Below are 15,775 nucleotides of genomic sequence, written 5' to 3'. Positions count from 1 at the left end.
AGCAGATGGTAGCAATGGTTTTAGATTAAATTATTAACTAGGATCCATAGCAGAAGCCTTTAGCTTCAACATGTGCAGAGTGAAGGGTGTTTCCTGCATCAGAATTAACTGGCAAAGTGGATGCCAGATCAAGTTCCTTGTACAGACTTGACACAGTGTCATCTCTTAAGATTCCCCTTTCTACCCCCAGCCCCTCCCCACCAGATACTGATGGAGAGATTTCCATTTGTCTTGTTTTCAATATGCCATATGATTCACCATGAAAAAATTAATTCAGAAGCAGAAGGAAGAAAAGATCATCATACCAATGAAGTTCTCAAATAGTGATTTTTAATATACTTTTGTGAAATAACATGATTCATAGGACAGTTGAAATAATTCTTAATGACATCTGTCATCAGACGTTTGCGTTCTGTGGACAATATCTCTATGTTACTTTTTAAACGTTTGTGTTAACCTCGTTATGCAGCAGTAAAAAGCATGAGAAGAAGGTGACACCCAGTCCATGTTCAGATTTCCCCAGCTGTCTAAAAAAGGCCTTTCTTTACGGTGGTTTACCCAACACTGGTGTCCTCTCCAGGATCCTGCGTCCGGCTGTGATGCTCCGTGAGTCTCTTACTGTGGCACAGGCCCTGTTGTTGCTTCACGGACACGTCGGAGGTGCGGGACCAGCGCAGCGCCCACTTGTCGTTGGTTGTCTTTGCTTTTTCCGCTGGCTCTGTCTCTTGTGTTCCCTGTAAACTGGAAAAACTTCACTCGTCAGGAACATTTCCCTTGAACTTACCGTGGGTGACGTTCACGCGCAGCAGGGGCGCAGTGTTGCTGGCCCGTCAGAGGCTGTGGCGCAGGGCGCTGGCCCTTCCACTGTGCGCAGGTTCTGCTAGTCCTTCCGTAGGGCAGCTTGTGGGTGACAGCTGTGACGCTGGCAAGTAAATCACAGGAAAGTGCTTGGGATCTGAGACCGCTGAGAATATTGCTCCTTCAGTCACAAGTGACCACTCCTTTTAATATCATGAGTAAATTATAATATTATTATATAATAATTATAGAATATAATATTCACACATGACTTTTCCTGTAGGTTTTTTAAAATCCCTTAATTGTAAAATTTTGTCTCTGAAATTCAACTTCATCTGGGCATCCTGTATTTTATCTGGCAGCCCTGTTTTTAAAATTTACTCTTTTATTTATACACTTATTGATTGTATTAATTCACTGCCTGTGTTATTAATTTGCTTTGCAGCTTCAATAATGCCTGTTATTTTGATAATGCATTTCTATAATTCTTATTACAGACTGTATATAATTGTGTTCAATGTGAAAGTGTTTATAAAAACATAAAACAATTCTTACCTCTAACAGTTAAAGTTATGGGAAAACTTTGTCCTTAATAAACAGAGAATGGGCTTCTTTGTTTTTTTTTGAGGAAGACCGGCCCTGAGCTAACATCCATGCCAATCCTCCTCCTTTTCTCCCCAAAGCCCCCGTAGATAGTTGTGTGTCATAGTTGCACATCCTTCTAGTTGCTGTATGTGGGACGCGGCCTCAGCACGGCCGGAGAAGCGGTGCGTCGGTGCGCGCCCGGGATCCGAACCCGGCCGCCAGCAGTGGAGCGCGCACTTAACCGCTAAGCCACAGGGCCGGCCCCCCAGGGGCTTCTGTTGGGTCCTTGCGGCTCTGATGTTTCCCAGTGAGTCTGAAAAGCACAAGAATGAATGGGTGTGACTGTGGATTTAAAAATTGTATTTCTGGGGGCCGGTCTGGTGACATAGCTGTTAAGTTCGCAAGTTCCATTTCTGGTGGCCCTGGGGTTTGCAGGTTCGGATCCCGGGCGTGGACCTATGCACTGCTTATCAAGCCATGCTGTGGCGGCGTCCCATATAAAGTAGAGAAAGATGGGTACGGATGTTAGCCCAGGGCTAGTCTTCCTCAGCAAACAAGAGGAGGATTGGCAACAGGTGTTAGCTCAGGGCTAATCTTCCTCACAGGAAAAAAAAAAATTGTATTTCAAGTATTTTAACCATGCATGGAGATAAACACCTAAATTAACTTAATAATATACAGTCTTCTATTGCAGATGCTGAGCTTGATTTTTAAAAATAGCCTAAACAAATCAATACTCAGTAGAAGCACTGTTTATAGATAAGGTTGGGCTGAGAAATTTTTTATTTTGAAGAGCTCAATTCTTTTGAGAAGTGCTTAAAATGGCGATTTAGTACACAGCTCTGACCAGAACTCCACTGTGTCTGATGTTTCTTTCCTTTCCCTCCCCTTCCCACTTAGAAGACATCAGTGATCTTTATTGATTATATGTTCCGTTTTCAACTGATCAAGGATTCAAATTTTGTGTAGTTCAAAATGTGTATATATCATATGACGTTATTATGCCTCGTTTCTGCCTGTAACTCCTGTGTACAGTATTTCAAAATGTTCCTTTTTAGGAAATAATTTAGCAAAGTTTGCAAAAGTTTTTGGTTTCAAAATAAAGTAATGCCCTAACTGCATTTAATGCCCCAGGAGGGCTGAGGCCTTGTTTGTGAGTCCTGGAAGCTTTTAGGTCTAAACATATAATCTTTTGTCCTTAATAAAAATGAAACGTGTATTTTAAGGTTGTGCTCAAGACGAAAGTGTGTGTGGTGATGGAATCATTTATTAAGTAGCTAGGGCTTAATTTTTAAAATTGTATACCTTACGTATGTAATGGCTCCTGAAACCTATTACAGGCTGTTAAATAGGGGAAATGGGACCCAGGAGTTGTGGAAAGGTCACCCTCAAGTGGGGAGGGGCTCTGACCTCCACCCCTCTGCTGATGTGCCAGCCCGATTCCGCCCCCTGCCTCCGAAGGCACTGTTCAGCTGGCGCTAGGATCTCTCACACACAACTCTGGCCACACAGCTTTAAACTCCCACCAGCTAAAATCCACCCCTGCCGAAAGCACGCCCCTCAGGGTCTGCCTCTCTCTCCACCTCCTTTGCCACCTTCCCCACAGCGCCCCCACAAGCTGACACGGAAGCGTTGTGTGTCCCTGCTGGCCTCCCCTGAGGCCCCTCCTCTGTGCTCTCACGTCCGATTGCTTCTGAGTGAGGTCGGGCCCTTTGTCCTCCTTCCTGTTAACGTCATGTCTTACCTTCCTCCCTGCACTTACTCATGGTTTTATTGTTTTTATCTGCTTGGGTGTGTCGTCCCCACTGGACTGTGACCTTCCGAAGGTCAGGGACCAGGTTTGATTGACTTTTAACCCTGATGCCTAACATGAGGCAGCCAAGGGCTCGATGTGGAACGGCTGCGTGGTTGAACAACAGTGCATAGTAACAGTTAAAATTTTTAGAATGTGTGTGACTTTCACAATATTCTTGCATCTCTTTGCTGGTATGTTGTATACGTTTTCCTGGGAACTAATCCGATAACTGTAGACATAATCGGATGATTCCTAGAAGAAAAATTTTAAATGTTGGTTAGAAAGAAGATTCAGTTCAGTAAAAGATTAAGCAGGAACTTTATGAATAAGGATGCAAATATTTATATGATAGTAGTGGTAACAGAATTTCAAGATACTGGACCAGGATAAGCCTCTGGGATCATTCAAGTGATGTCAGAGCGTATTTTTCTTTGTAACGTTTGACAGTATTTTTAGAGAACAATGAATTATTCTTAAATATTTTATTATGTGTCCTAATAAGGACTTTTGTTTAAGATGTATTAACTTGAATGTGCTAACTAAAGAAATCTTTTCAAAACTCTTCTGTGCTCGTGAAAGAGGGTTCAGGATGCCCGGATTCTCACCTTGGCTCTGAGACATGCATTAGCGTCTAGATCTCAGTTTTCTCGTTTTTAACTGGACATTGTTTACCTGTCTGGTTCATTGAAAAATTGACTTTGGCCCTAATAGAAATGTGGAGGTTCTTGATAAGCAGCTAGGGTTTGGGGGAAAGCAGATTCGCTCATATTAGACACTCCGCTTGAGAGAATGTGAAATTTGAGTGGAGGCTGTCGGTGTGGAACTGGAGGACAGACAAACGAAGGATGAGAGGGGAGATTAAGCAGGTGTTTAAGGCAGCAGCTTAAGCCCGGGGTCAGCGTTGCGGGCCGTCCGTCTTGGTCTCAGCTACTTGACTGCTGTTGCGCGCAGCCCGGGAGCGGTGTGGATGACAGGTAAACAAGGGGGGTAGCGCTGTTCCATTACAGCTCTGCTACTGGACACTCATGTTTGAATTTCATGTCATTTTCGCATGTCACAAAATATTCTTCTTATTTTAGTTTTTTTCAACTGTTGAAAGGGGGCCAGCTGGATTTGGCCCAAGGGCCGTAATTTGCTGACTCCGCCCTTACACCAGCAAAATCATGAAGGTTTCTGGGGGAAAATAGGTAAATAGCATAGGACAGAAGTTGCAGGACCAGCTCTTTGCAGCTGATTACAGGTTTGTCAGAAGGCAGAGAGGAGCAGTCAGATGTAGGATGGGAACAGCGCGCTGCGGTGCTAATGGAGAGGAGCTGTGGGCTGGGTTGTCAGCAGTGTATGATTAAAAAGATAGTAGAAGAGGAGAGAGAGACTATTGGTACTGGGTAGAAGTTCACTGGCAACCACGGGGAACTTTTTAAAAACTGTTAGAGGTAGAATGTGAGGCAGTAGAAAGGATAACGTGGAAGCTGGAGGTGGTAGGTTAGAGCAGCCACTCCTGGAGCTGGCCTTAACTCGGAGCCCAGGAGAGACGGCTGTGGGGCTGGGCCCCTTCTGTGACAGCGTGGCCCTTCATGACATCGAGGGCTGCTTCCTCTTCCTCAAGGTTGTCTTCATCCACCTAGCACTCACCACATTCCAGGTACTGCTCTGAGCACTTTACCAATGATAACGTTCACTTCTCGTAATAACTTTGTAATAGAAATACTGTTAGTGCCTCCGTTTCATGGATGAGAAAACCGAGGTGTGGAGGTGCCACTCCAGTGAGCGGCCTGGATGGTATGGCTCCAGAGCTGGCTCTTCACTCCCGTGCTGAGCCACCGAGTTTTCATTGTCTGGGATACGCTGTGGTAGAACTTTTCCTTTTAACTGCTGCTGTTGTTATGGCTGAAGTTGGAATAGGAAGGACCGTGCATTTATGTATTTTCTGTTGAATGTAAAAATTGAGCAATTAAAAAATCTTCCATAAAAATATAGCTCTTCGATGAACTATGACCCTAAGGCAGTGCAAATTGTAAGATGAAGACACTTCCCTGTTCTCATGCTTATGCGTGCAATATAAAGTAAGAGATGGTGGAAGTGTTGGGGGAATCTTGATAATTAATAAGCTCTTTCAGAACACAATGCATATCACAATAAATGCGGTAATTTATTGGGTTGTTGCCTGAAGACTTGGACTTGCGGAGTCAGGAGGCAGTGTGGAATAGCGCGTACAGGATGGAGTGCCCGGCACGCTGCGAAGGGAGCCTGCTCTCTGTCCCAAGATGCAGACCTGCCTGCTGTGTGCCCGGACAGTGGCGTTATCTTCACACAACTGTGACCACTGCATATCAGCCTTGATACCGAGGGAGAAAGGAAATTCCTGCCTGTGTGCCTCTTCCTGCAGCTCATTTCCTAAGAGGGGAAGCTCTTCTCTGAGTGGTCCTAGGATTGGAAATTCTCTCTACCAGTGGTTGTAGGTCCCTCTTAAGTGAGAGCCAGAGGGATTCACCAAGTTTTTACTCAGGTCTCCCCTTTTCCGTGAGGTCTTCCCTGTCCCACAAGGCCTCCCCTGACCCACGAGGCCTCCCCTGTCCCACGAGGCCTCCCCTGTCCCACGGGGCCTCCCCTGACCCATGAGGCCTCCCGTGACCCACGAGGCCTCCCCTGACTCCTGTTAATGCTGCAGTCTGGCCGCCTCCCACTCCTGTTCTGCTTCCTTCCGTCCGTGGCTCTTACCACGGTCTGATATACCCTGTGATTGTGGTTTATGACCCAATAACCTGAACTCCAGGAGGGCAGCATCTCACCGACGTGTCCCAGGTGAGTGGGCTTAGCGTGTGCTTGGTATTTACCTCTTCTGTGAAGGAACTGGCATTCGGATGCCGCTGCTGTGCCGGCGCAAAGCTGTGCGCTGTTTTCAGTCGTGAGTCTGCGTGGTGCCGTTGGACCTCAGAGCCTGGGCTGTGAACAGGCTCCGTCCAGAGCGCCCCTCCTGTCCGTGATGCTGTGAGGGGGAGGCAGCTCGAGAAGCGGAGCCCGGTCACCCTTGCTCATAGATCTGTTCTTAAGGGGAACTTTGCTCACTAATTAAGGCAGCTTTATGGTTTAACTTAGTCTCCGTCGCTTCTCGTTTGCCATCTGGCCGTGTAATTACTTTAAATAAAGCTATGTATAGGATGAAAAAACACACACGGGAAATCTGTGGTGATGTGATAATATATGTGTTTTAGTTTGTTGTTTGCTTTGCTTTGTTCAAAAAATAAGGTTATGGGGGGATAAGATTTGAGGAGGAATCATCCAGAACTTTCCCTAGAGGGAGCCCCTTATAGAATTTTATTCTTTGAGTAAGAGCTTTTGTTATAAACTAAATGTTTTGAATTAGTGGATTATTAGGTTTTTCCATTCAGTTGTAAGTCTGGCCCAGAGCCGTGAAATAAGAGGTGGTCTAACGTGTTTCAGACGTTTGCCGTGAAGTGGAATCGGGAGAGGGTGGGTGTCCTGTCCTCCGTCCCTTCATGACCTTTCCTTTCCGTTTTGTTCCTGTCCCTTTACCCCAGAATATGTTTCTCTGGTGCCTCCTGATTTACTGTTATTTCTGATTCTTCCCTCTCTGTTCTCTGAGGTTAATTGCAAATGGACAGAAGAACTAGAACTCAGTACAGCATATTCAAGTTAGAGAGAAACCCAAGTAATGTTTGTCTGAAATTGCTCTTCTTCTCCCCGTCAGGGAGGGCGTTCATGGAATTGTTTTTAAACCAGACACTTAGAAGATAATTGAATTTAAAATACAGATTAGGGCCGGCCCTGTGGCTTGGTGGTTAAGTGCGCGCGCTGCGATGCTGGTGGCCCGGGTTCGGATCCCGGGTGCGCATCGAGGCACCACTTCTCCGTTCATCCTGAGGCCGAGTCCCGCATACAGCAACTAGAAAGATGTACAGCTACGACATACAACTATCCACTGGGGCTTTGGGGGGAAAAAATAAAATAAATAAAATCTTTAAAAAAAAATAAATAAATAAAATACAGATTAAAACGGTTAAGGTACTTCATCTAATTTCTCCTTTGGAGTGGGGAAGTTGGTTCTTTTTGTTTTTACTTTGGAACAATTACAATGTTGATTGGCGAAAAAAAAGCTGGGTGAGACGACTGGGCATGCTAATATGCACGAAAATGCAACGAAGTCACATTTACAGCTCCATGGAAATTGTGCTGTAATGTTTTACTGCTTGTGAACGTTCCTTTGGTGTGGGAGGCAGAGCCTCGCGGCGTGGTCCAGAAACAATAGTTGGGCCCTTTTTTCCCCCTAAATCAGTTCAAATGCCTGAATTAACTGAGAGCCAGAGAATCAACATGGACTGGCTCTAAGACTTGTCGGCTCCACAAAAAAGATCTGGTGTTCATAGTGGCCCAGTGAAAATGGGGACACATTTGCTTCACCTTGACTTCCGTAGAGGAAAATCTGCGCTATTTTTGTGAACTCCAAAGAGGAGAAACTTCTGATCTGTCGGAGAGAAAAGTGAATACGTGAGCACCGAGGCAGAGAGGGTGATGTGGCTGTCATGCAAATAGGAACTCTGATTGGCTTTCTCTTTCTCTCTGCACACTTTGTCACTGGCGGCTCTCAGCCTTAAAGATTAGGTTTCAGTGGGAGCTTTTCAGGTTCAAGGACTGTTAATGGTTTGTAACTGCCTGACAATAAGCCCAGCCCCAGAGTTACATCAGATGTCAAGGATTCCAGATGGGAGGAAGAAGTGAGATCTGGAGTGGAGGGCAGCTTGCCACCTGCCTGCTGGCGTGAGCTCTTAGTGTGATTTAAATTTCTGAGTCCTGTGTAGGCATCCTGGAGATGGTGGTCTTGATCAATGCAAAGATCAAGTCTTTCATTAAACTTTTTAAGAAGAAAAGTAAGTAGTTTCTTTTCTCCCCGCTCGTGTGTGTGTGTGTGTGTGTGTGTGTGTGTGTGTGTGTGTGTGTGTGTTTTAGGTACTACTTCAGGGATTAGTGTGTGAAACAGCATAACGAGAATAAGATCAAGTTCTTTCTGTACCAGTTGTTCAAATACCTTAGACTTTTGTAACTTTAGGGCAGATCGTGGGATCTTAGCACATCTTATTTATGGTTGGGATTTTAGGCGAGGTCACTTCTTTTGTGCTTCTCAAAAGAAGCCCTTTGAAGAAGAAAAAAAGCCTTGTAATTACTTTATGTCCACCTCGATGTATGGTTTTTGATTCTTTGGCTCCATGTGCGGGGAGCCTCTGTGAGATCCATCCTGTATTTTTGGTGGAGACGATCCTCTGAACTCCCCGAGCTCTCTGTTACGGGTTTCAAGCTCTGTCTAGACTGATGGTCGTCGTTGTAAAGAACACAGCTTTGGTGGTGTGACTTCATTGCCTGCTTACCAGTGGTTTAAATTTCTCTGACCCAGTGCTTCTTCATTCCCTGGAAAGCATAATTTTTACAATACGTGGTTTTGTTTTTCGTGGTTGTTGGTTGGGTCTAGTTCAGTTTCTGGACCAGTGATTTGAACTGGACAAGTGTGGATGGAGCGTTGGTGAGAGGAGCTTGGGAGAGAACGACAGCACTCTGGCTCTTGGTCTGCAGCTCCCGTGCTCCAGGGCTGTCGGTGGACAGACTGATGAAAATCTGCCAGGGCATGAGTCAGACACAGTGGGTGACACTGCTCTTAGAGCCCGTGGGTAGCTGTGAATGGGGCTGATGGTGCGGTTACACAGATGTGAACACAAATCCAAATTACTCGGATTTGATTTGTAATTGGCGAATAGGAAGAGTTTCAGTTTTCAGTGTTTTCCAACTAGGAAGTATTGCCGTTCAGTCTTGCAAATAAATGGAGGTCAGCACACAGCATTGTGGTTGCCTGCGGGTGCCCTTTGAGGGACGTGTGTGAATTCCGCACTGTGCAAGATTCTCAGGTCCGTGAATAAGAGCAAAGTCGGATCTTTGGGATTTCCTGTGTGGAGACTGATGGTCGTATGCACCAGGCAGGACACTTGGTCAAGATTGCGTGAGACACCAGGTGCCTACTTCACGTGCTGCTTTTGTCAGACATTGAGAGCAGCAAGCACACAGGACATTTCTGTGTTTGACTTGATATCTAGTTCTCAGTGTTTATTTTCCCATATAGCAATTCATGGAGAAGGTGGGATCATTTAAGAAGTGATTTATTGGGAGGTGAGGATTGTAGGATTTAGTGTAGAAAACATGGTATGTGGGGTGAGAGCTAACCTGTGGCTCGAGTTCCCAGGGCGCTGAGAAAGGCCGAGTTTCTCCTCAGCAACGGTTGTAAAGTCGGGGGCTTAATTTAGAGCAATTCCACTGCCCTGCCGCAGCCGTGCTTTACCTAAGTTATCTCGTGAGCTAGGACTTTACATATGTTAGTTCATTTGGTCTTTATAATAAACAGCTCTAATAGCTGTGCTGTGGGCACGGTGAGTTAATTTTAAATGTGTTCAAATAGACAGATTCAGTAGTGCATGCGTGCCTGTTCAGTTTATTTTGGGAACCTTCTTTCTGTCTAATTTCCAGGGCCTTGTTGTGTTGTAGAAATGCGTATGCCCAGGGCGCCCTCCCCACCGAGGCCGGAGTTGGGTAAGACTGGCCGCTGACTCGCACCTCGAGTGGTGTCAGACCTATCCCCCCGCCGTGAATGCCTCAGCACAGGGTCTTTCTCTTCGCTTCTCTGATCTGTCCCACCCTGGCTCACAGTGGCAGATTTAGAGAAAGTATTAAAACGCTGTTGATGAATTTGTTTGGTGGTGTCAGCTTCATTGTCACCAGGGGCTCCACTGGTGTCCCTTAGGTTGTGTGGTCAGGAAAAAGGGAATAGAATAATAAATAAATGAATGAAATGCGGGATGAAGGAAAATTCCTGCAGAGAGTTAGCGTTCTCTCATGACCATCTAACACCATCGGGCATTCTCATCTCTTTTGTGTTTGCAAAATTCAATTGAATTGGGCTGTGTTGGGGAAAGTCAATTGCATTGAATTTTTTTTTTTTTTGAGCCTTTTAATATAACAGTCTTCCATGAAAGCAAGAAATACAGAGAAAATCTTGTACACAAATTGATTTCCACTTCTATTAGATATGCCATTTAAGTGTATTACATTGTTTATGCTTAATTTTTAAAAAATTTAATTGAGTTTATAAGAGTGATGTTTAAAATAGTGCTTTAGAGGAGAAAGCTTTGGTCTCAACCTCTCAGTAGGAAATTGGTTTCTGTCTTGAGAATCTAATGTTTACCAATGCAACAACCTTGTACAACTGAATAACAGGCGTTTGTCGTGGTGGAGTGAAGTAGGAATCAGAGGTCTCTATCAACGTTGTGAGTCGTTTTCTAACCTTGGAGTCCAGGGAGGGCCTAAAATGCTGGAAACAATTGAGTGAGCAAACAATTCTACCAAAATGTTGTGGGGATGATGGACAGTTTCAGCTTTTCCTGTAGAGAAGAACCCCTGTGGGGAGGACCCCTGGAGTCTAAGATTAAACCTCATTCAGAACTTGCTCCGTGTCCCCTGTGGGCCCTCTCCCCGGAGGTGGTGGGCACCAAGAACCCATCTTGATGAACACTTTGGAGCCAGTAAAGCTTAATTTGACACCTGAGTTTATTCCCTCTCTCTTTCTACAGCGGTTTCCAACCTAGATGAGGAGAGCAGATGGACGGTCCACTACACTGCCCCCTGGCACCAGCAGGAGAACGTGTTCCTTCCCACCACGAGGCCGCCCTGCGTGGAGGACCTGCACCGCCAAGCCAAGCTCAACCTCAAATCAGTGCTGAGGGGTAAGGTTGCATCTGGCGGGCTTGTCCTTGATTTCTGACTGTTAGAGTTGGAAGGGCAAATGTGATTGCTATTTGTAAAAGACCACCTTCTCATAATGAATATATAGGATGCTGTTTCCCTAGAAGATGCCGTGAATGCTCACGTCCTAATACACGCCTAGTATGTTCTGGTCTCTGTGGAAACCTGTCTGTTGAGATACACCACTCTCTCCTCAGAGCCCCCTGCTTTAGCGTGTTTAAACCACTGGGACTGATTTAATCCTAATAAACCCCTGCTGACATGGGGAATTTAGCCACTGCCTTTTTTAAGCCATTGTTAAGTATTCAAAGCAAATTTGTTAAAGCTAATACTTTCCCAGGGTTTGTTCTAGTTAGTTCAGGTTGGGTGGAAAGGGGGCCTGCGTGTAGAGTGTGACAGATGCGGGTGGTTTGGCTCATGAGAACGTGCACAGTGCCCACCTGGGCTCCGGTGCATGAGAGTCTGTGGGCAGACGGCAGAGACGCTCCCGTCAGCAGGAAATATGGAATATCTAGTGTAAAATTCTCAGTTTTACTTCAACTTATTGTCAATGTGAAGAAGTGTAAACGTGTGCGAGGAGGGCTTCCTAAAAGTGATCAAGAAGGAAGTTCTTTAAAAGACGAAGGAGTGACTTCAGGGTCAGAGACTTTTTCTTAAAGCAGCAAATCAGTGTTCTTATTCTGCCAGATGCTGTTCTGCCGGCTCTCCCCGGCCATGCAATGTTTGGGACATAGTTTTACTAAAAAAGTACTTGTTTATCTGAAATTTAATTTAACTGGGTGTCCTGTATCTTATCTAATTGTGAGAGACTGAAATCTGGAAGAAATCTGTTATGAGGACCCCTCTAATTTTTAAGATAGTTTTTCTGTCTCTCGGTCATTTATTAATGACAGTTAATTCATTCACTGATGTACCGTTACTACGACTGCCGTGACCACTGGCTAATGTTGATTAACACTGGTCTGTCTGGCAAGTGCAGTGCTAAGCCCATCACACGTGTTATCTCATTTACTCCCCACGATAATCCTGCCTGTTACTATTGCTGTGTCGTTTTGCAGATGATGAAATGGAGACACAGAGACTAGAAATGTGCCTGAGATCTCCGGGTCAGTGAGTGGTGGAACCAGGCTTTGACGTGGATGGTCTGAGGCCGCAGCTCAGAACCACCTCACTGTATTGTCTTTTACAGCCGTTTGTTGGAAACCTGTTATTCTGGCAGAAGTGCAGAACACAAAGGCAGGGTCTTAGCTCTTCAGGAATTTATACTTATATCTATAATGCAAATCACCCCATGAAAAATAGTCAAGAGATGTGCCAAAAGTTGCTGTGTGGGAATTAAAGAAAGCAGATAATTTCTTCTTAGAGGAAGAAGGAAAGCTATCGACAGACTGTGATGGATTTGGTGTTCTGGACAGAACTGTACCAGAAGCTTAGGTGGTAGCCCTGTTGTCCTTCAGTCTTGAGAACGCTCAGGTGATCTCATGTGTGTCTGACAGCATCTTGTATCTTAGCCTTGGCCTGTCCAGAAATGAGGACGCTCCTGGGTCCCCTTTTCCCTTTAGCCTGAGTGATCTCTCTGTTTTGTGACTATAGCTTAGATGAGAAGAATCGTGTTAGGTGGGCCCTTGGGTCTGGCCTTGGTGTTGTTCTTTGACCTCTGTTGCCCATGATGAACCTAAATCCAACCAAAACTTCTCCCAGATCCCTTCAGTCCCTAGAGGCTCATCTTCAGTAAACTTGGACAAAGAGCTGCTCTACCGAGAGCTCACCTTCCTCCACCGAGTAACTAATGAGGATATTAAATGGCATGGTTCCCAGGACAGACCCTGAGGCAGGGCCATTGTTAACATTCTCTGCGAGCTCGGAGGCACTGAGCAGGGTCTGGCTTGTAGAGAATGTTCCGGAAGGTGTGTGCGAGTTTGAATATTCAGACCCAGCTCTTTTTGATCACTGTCCAGGAAACTGCTTCACTCCCTCGTTCACGTATTTGCAAGTACCAGCTCAGAGCTTCTCTTTTCTTCCTTTAGAAAAGTGAACATCTATATGTAGATCTTTCTGATTTATTTTCTTCTCACTTTTCAGCAGGTCACAGGATATATCATCACCAATGGTTTTGCCTGCACTAGAATTTTATTTTGAAAAAGTAAATGCTTTAGTAATTGTTTTAATGCCCTAAATTGGTTCATCAAAGGGATTTACTATTAATAAAATTAATAACTTTGGAAAATTCTTGGAGCACAACTTTGTCTGGGTTTAGATACTCCTAAAGAGATTTTAGGTAACAACTTGAAGAACAGTGGTTGAGGAAGATGCAATGAGAGAGCGTCTGAGCTCTTCTGTTCTCCATTTATTTGCTTTGAATCACGTGTTTGGAACTTCACGTCCCGCTGCCCCACGACAGACGGGTTAGCTGCCCGAGATACACACGGCAGGGGCAGAGGGTTTCCTGCCTCATTATCAGTGAAGACTAAAAAGAAAACTCCAGTCCTGGAACACAGGGCACTGTTAAGGGATCATGTTATGTAAGGTCATCAGTCTAACTTAATTTGACCTCAGCATTCTTTGCTTAAAAATATAGAAAAGTAGCTAATTATTCACAATGAGTGATCTGTTTTGCTCCTCCCCCTCCTTTTACTGTGACCTTGTCCACAGTTGTAAGAAGGAATACCGTTCTTTAATGTTAAACAGGTTGGTGCTTTTTCATAATCATTAGATGCTCGTAGTATGAACGGTTCTGTTGGTTTTTATGGGGAGCTCAGCTCTCCTCTTGAGGATCATAAAATATGGAGGGAAATGATACAGTGAGTAATAGTAAGTTAGTAACTAAGTGTGGTAAACATTTGCTTCTTAAAGTCATGCAGAAACGCTCAGTGGTCAGTAGAGTGATTGAGGAAGACACGGGTTTACTGAAAAATGTTTTTATGAAAAAGCCAAGTTTGAGTTAGTACATAAAGGCAAATAGTAGACACAATTTAATAAGTATTTGAGCCCCAGTTGGTACTGTGCCAGGCGTTTTTAAATGAATGGAGGAAAGTTGGAGTTGAGCTTGCTGTCTTGTGTCGAGACGGCGGTCAAGGGCCAGCAGTGTGATGGAGGGCCCGGGGTGAGGGCCAGTCAGGGGAAGGAGAAGCGCTGGGAGAGCCCACCCCATCCCCACTGGAGAGGAGAGGGCTTTGCGGTGTGCAGAGCGGCGCGTGGAGCGCCTGGAGCAGGGTCTTCCCTGTGCAGTCTCACTCTGTTCTGGTCTAACAGAGCAGAGACTTTGGTGTTTGTTTTGTATTTGGAGAATTTGATAGAATTTGGCGGCCGTGCTCTTAGATCAAATGATTTGGTTTTGTTGATTTATTTTGTTACTAGACATTTAGGTAATAATTTACTGCTAACGATGATACAAACATGTACCTGGATTTAGAAATTGTATTTTGGTATTTGGTTCAACAGACATCTGGCTGGTTGTGGAGAGTGAATTTCCAAAGATAGTTCCCGTTGTCCATAAGGAATTCACTCAGCTTTTCACTGAATTTCCAGACGGCTTCTATCCTTTTCATCTCCATAGTTCTTTTAACCCTTCAATAACTTCATCGGTTAGCTGTGATGATGAGTAACCTTCAACTAAATTTTTATCTGGATAGTTCTCAGCTTTATTTAAAGAGCCACAATGAGTGGAAAAGGGGAATCAGGGAGGGGGCGCTGAGGATCAATGAAAGGTTTGGATTTTATTTCTTGACAACTGTAGACCTCATTTGAAAATTATGAGCATATTAAAGGCTGAAATAAAGATGTTATTTTTAAGGCTCCATCCCCCAAAAGCCCAACTTGGGAGAGAGAGAAACACAGTTTCTCACAGCACATGTAACAGGCGACTTGGTTACTGTGTCCGTTACACTCCGCCTGAGTTAGTTCACGGAGCATCTGTTATTGTCTCAGAAATGAGCCCCAGTCACAGCTCTTTCCTGAAGAAGAACATTTTAGCAGGTCAGCCTGCCCGGGGCTCCAGAATTAGAAGTGTGGGCACAGGGGGGAATGTTGAATCTGGCTGTGTGAATTCAGTCAGAAGGTTATGGTTACTGTATCTGGAGAGATAGGAGCCAAGGATTTACAATGGGAAGAAATGACTGTGTACAAAGTCGTTAAAAACAGTAGTTTGTGTGTGTGTGTGTCTACAGACCAACCTATTTAACACTAAAGTATGGTCTGCCTTTCCTAAATTGCGGACACGTTTTCTCTGACAGTTCCTGGCACACAGACTTGATCCAAGAGTCACTGTGTCTGCCCTTCATTGTCTGGAAGCCTCCTGGTTCTCTTGACTTAGACAAATCAGTCTGAACTGGGAAAGGCTGAGGGTTCTCTCTGGAGTTGATGAGGAGCTGTGCTGTCCTATCTGTCTGCCTGGGGCACACCGGTCCCTGGGACGGCCCAGATGCCCTCTGTTTTGGCCACAGATTCTCCTCTTGGGGGTCCTGTGGCGCTTCTCAAGGGACGGATGGGCGATGCCTTTGTAGGTGTGGCCTCGTGGGTGTTGCCTGAGCGCTCGCTCGCGCTCTCTCTCTCTCTCTCTCTGTCTCTGTCCTCTCTCTCTGTCTGTCTGTCTCTCTCTCTGTCTGTCTCTCTCAGTGAACAATGTGTCTGCTCACCACCTCAGACAGACTCGGGATGAACATCTGCTTTGCCCGCCTTGTATGATGACTCTGAATTCTTCATCTTTTTCTCTTCTGTCACTTTTTACAAATTATGGCATATGACACAGACAAATACATAAAACATGCACAAGTTAACAAATAATTATAAAGCACACGTCTA

At 45.0% G+C, this 15,775-nt stretch overlaps 1 protein-coding gene across 4 annotated transcripts in view; it reads left to right on the top strand.

Annotated features, from left to right (window-relative positions):
- Positions 1 to 15,775, top strand: part of NHSL1 (NHS like 1) — a 116,130-nt gene that overhangs the window by 49,422 nt on the left and 50,933 nt on the right. The window contains exons 1-2 of one of the 4 annotated variants that reach the window (XM_004422364.3): positions 7,794 to 8,064; positions 10,804 to 10,956. In XM_004422364.3, the coding sequence (XP_004422421.1) occupies positions 8,007 to 8,064; positions 10,804 to 10,956 (211 nt within the window). In that variant the 5' untranslated portion in view covers positions 7,794 to 8,006. Of the gene's footprint in view, positions 1 to 7,793; positions 8,065 to 10,803; positions 10,957 to 15,775 lie in introns of those variants that run through there. The other 3 variants (XM_087444183.1, XM_087444184.1, XM_087444185.1) reach the window with 3 other exon arrangements.

Source organism: Ceratotherium simum, chromosome 19, assembly GCF_057802395.1.
Source record: "Ceratotherium simum simum isolate JZ-2026a chromosome 19, ASM5780239v1, whole genome shotgun sequence".
NCBI classification, from domain to species: Eukaryota; Metazoa; Chordata; class Mammalia; order Perissodactyla; family Rhinocerotidae; genus Ceratotherium; species Ceratotherium simum.
Note: the sequence above shows the minus strand (reverse complement) of the source record. Positions and strands in the feature narration are given on the sequence as shown.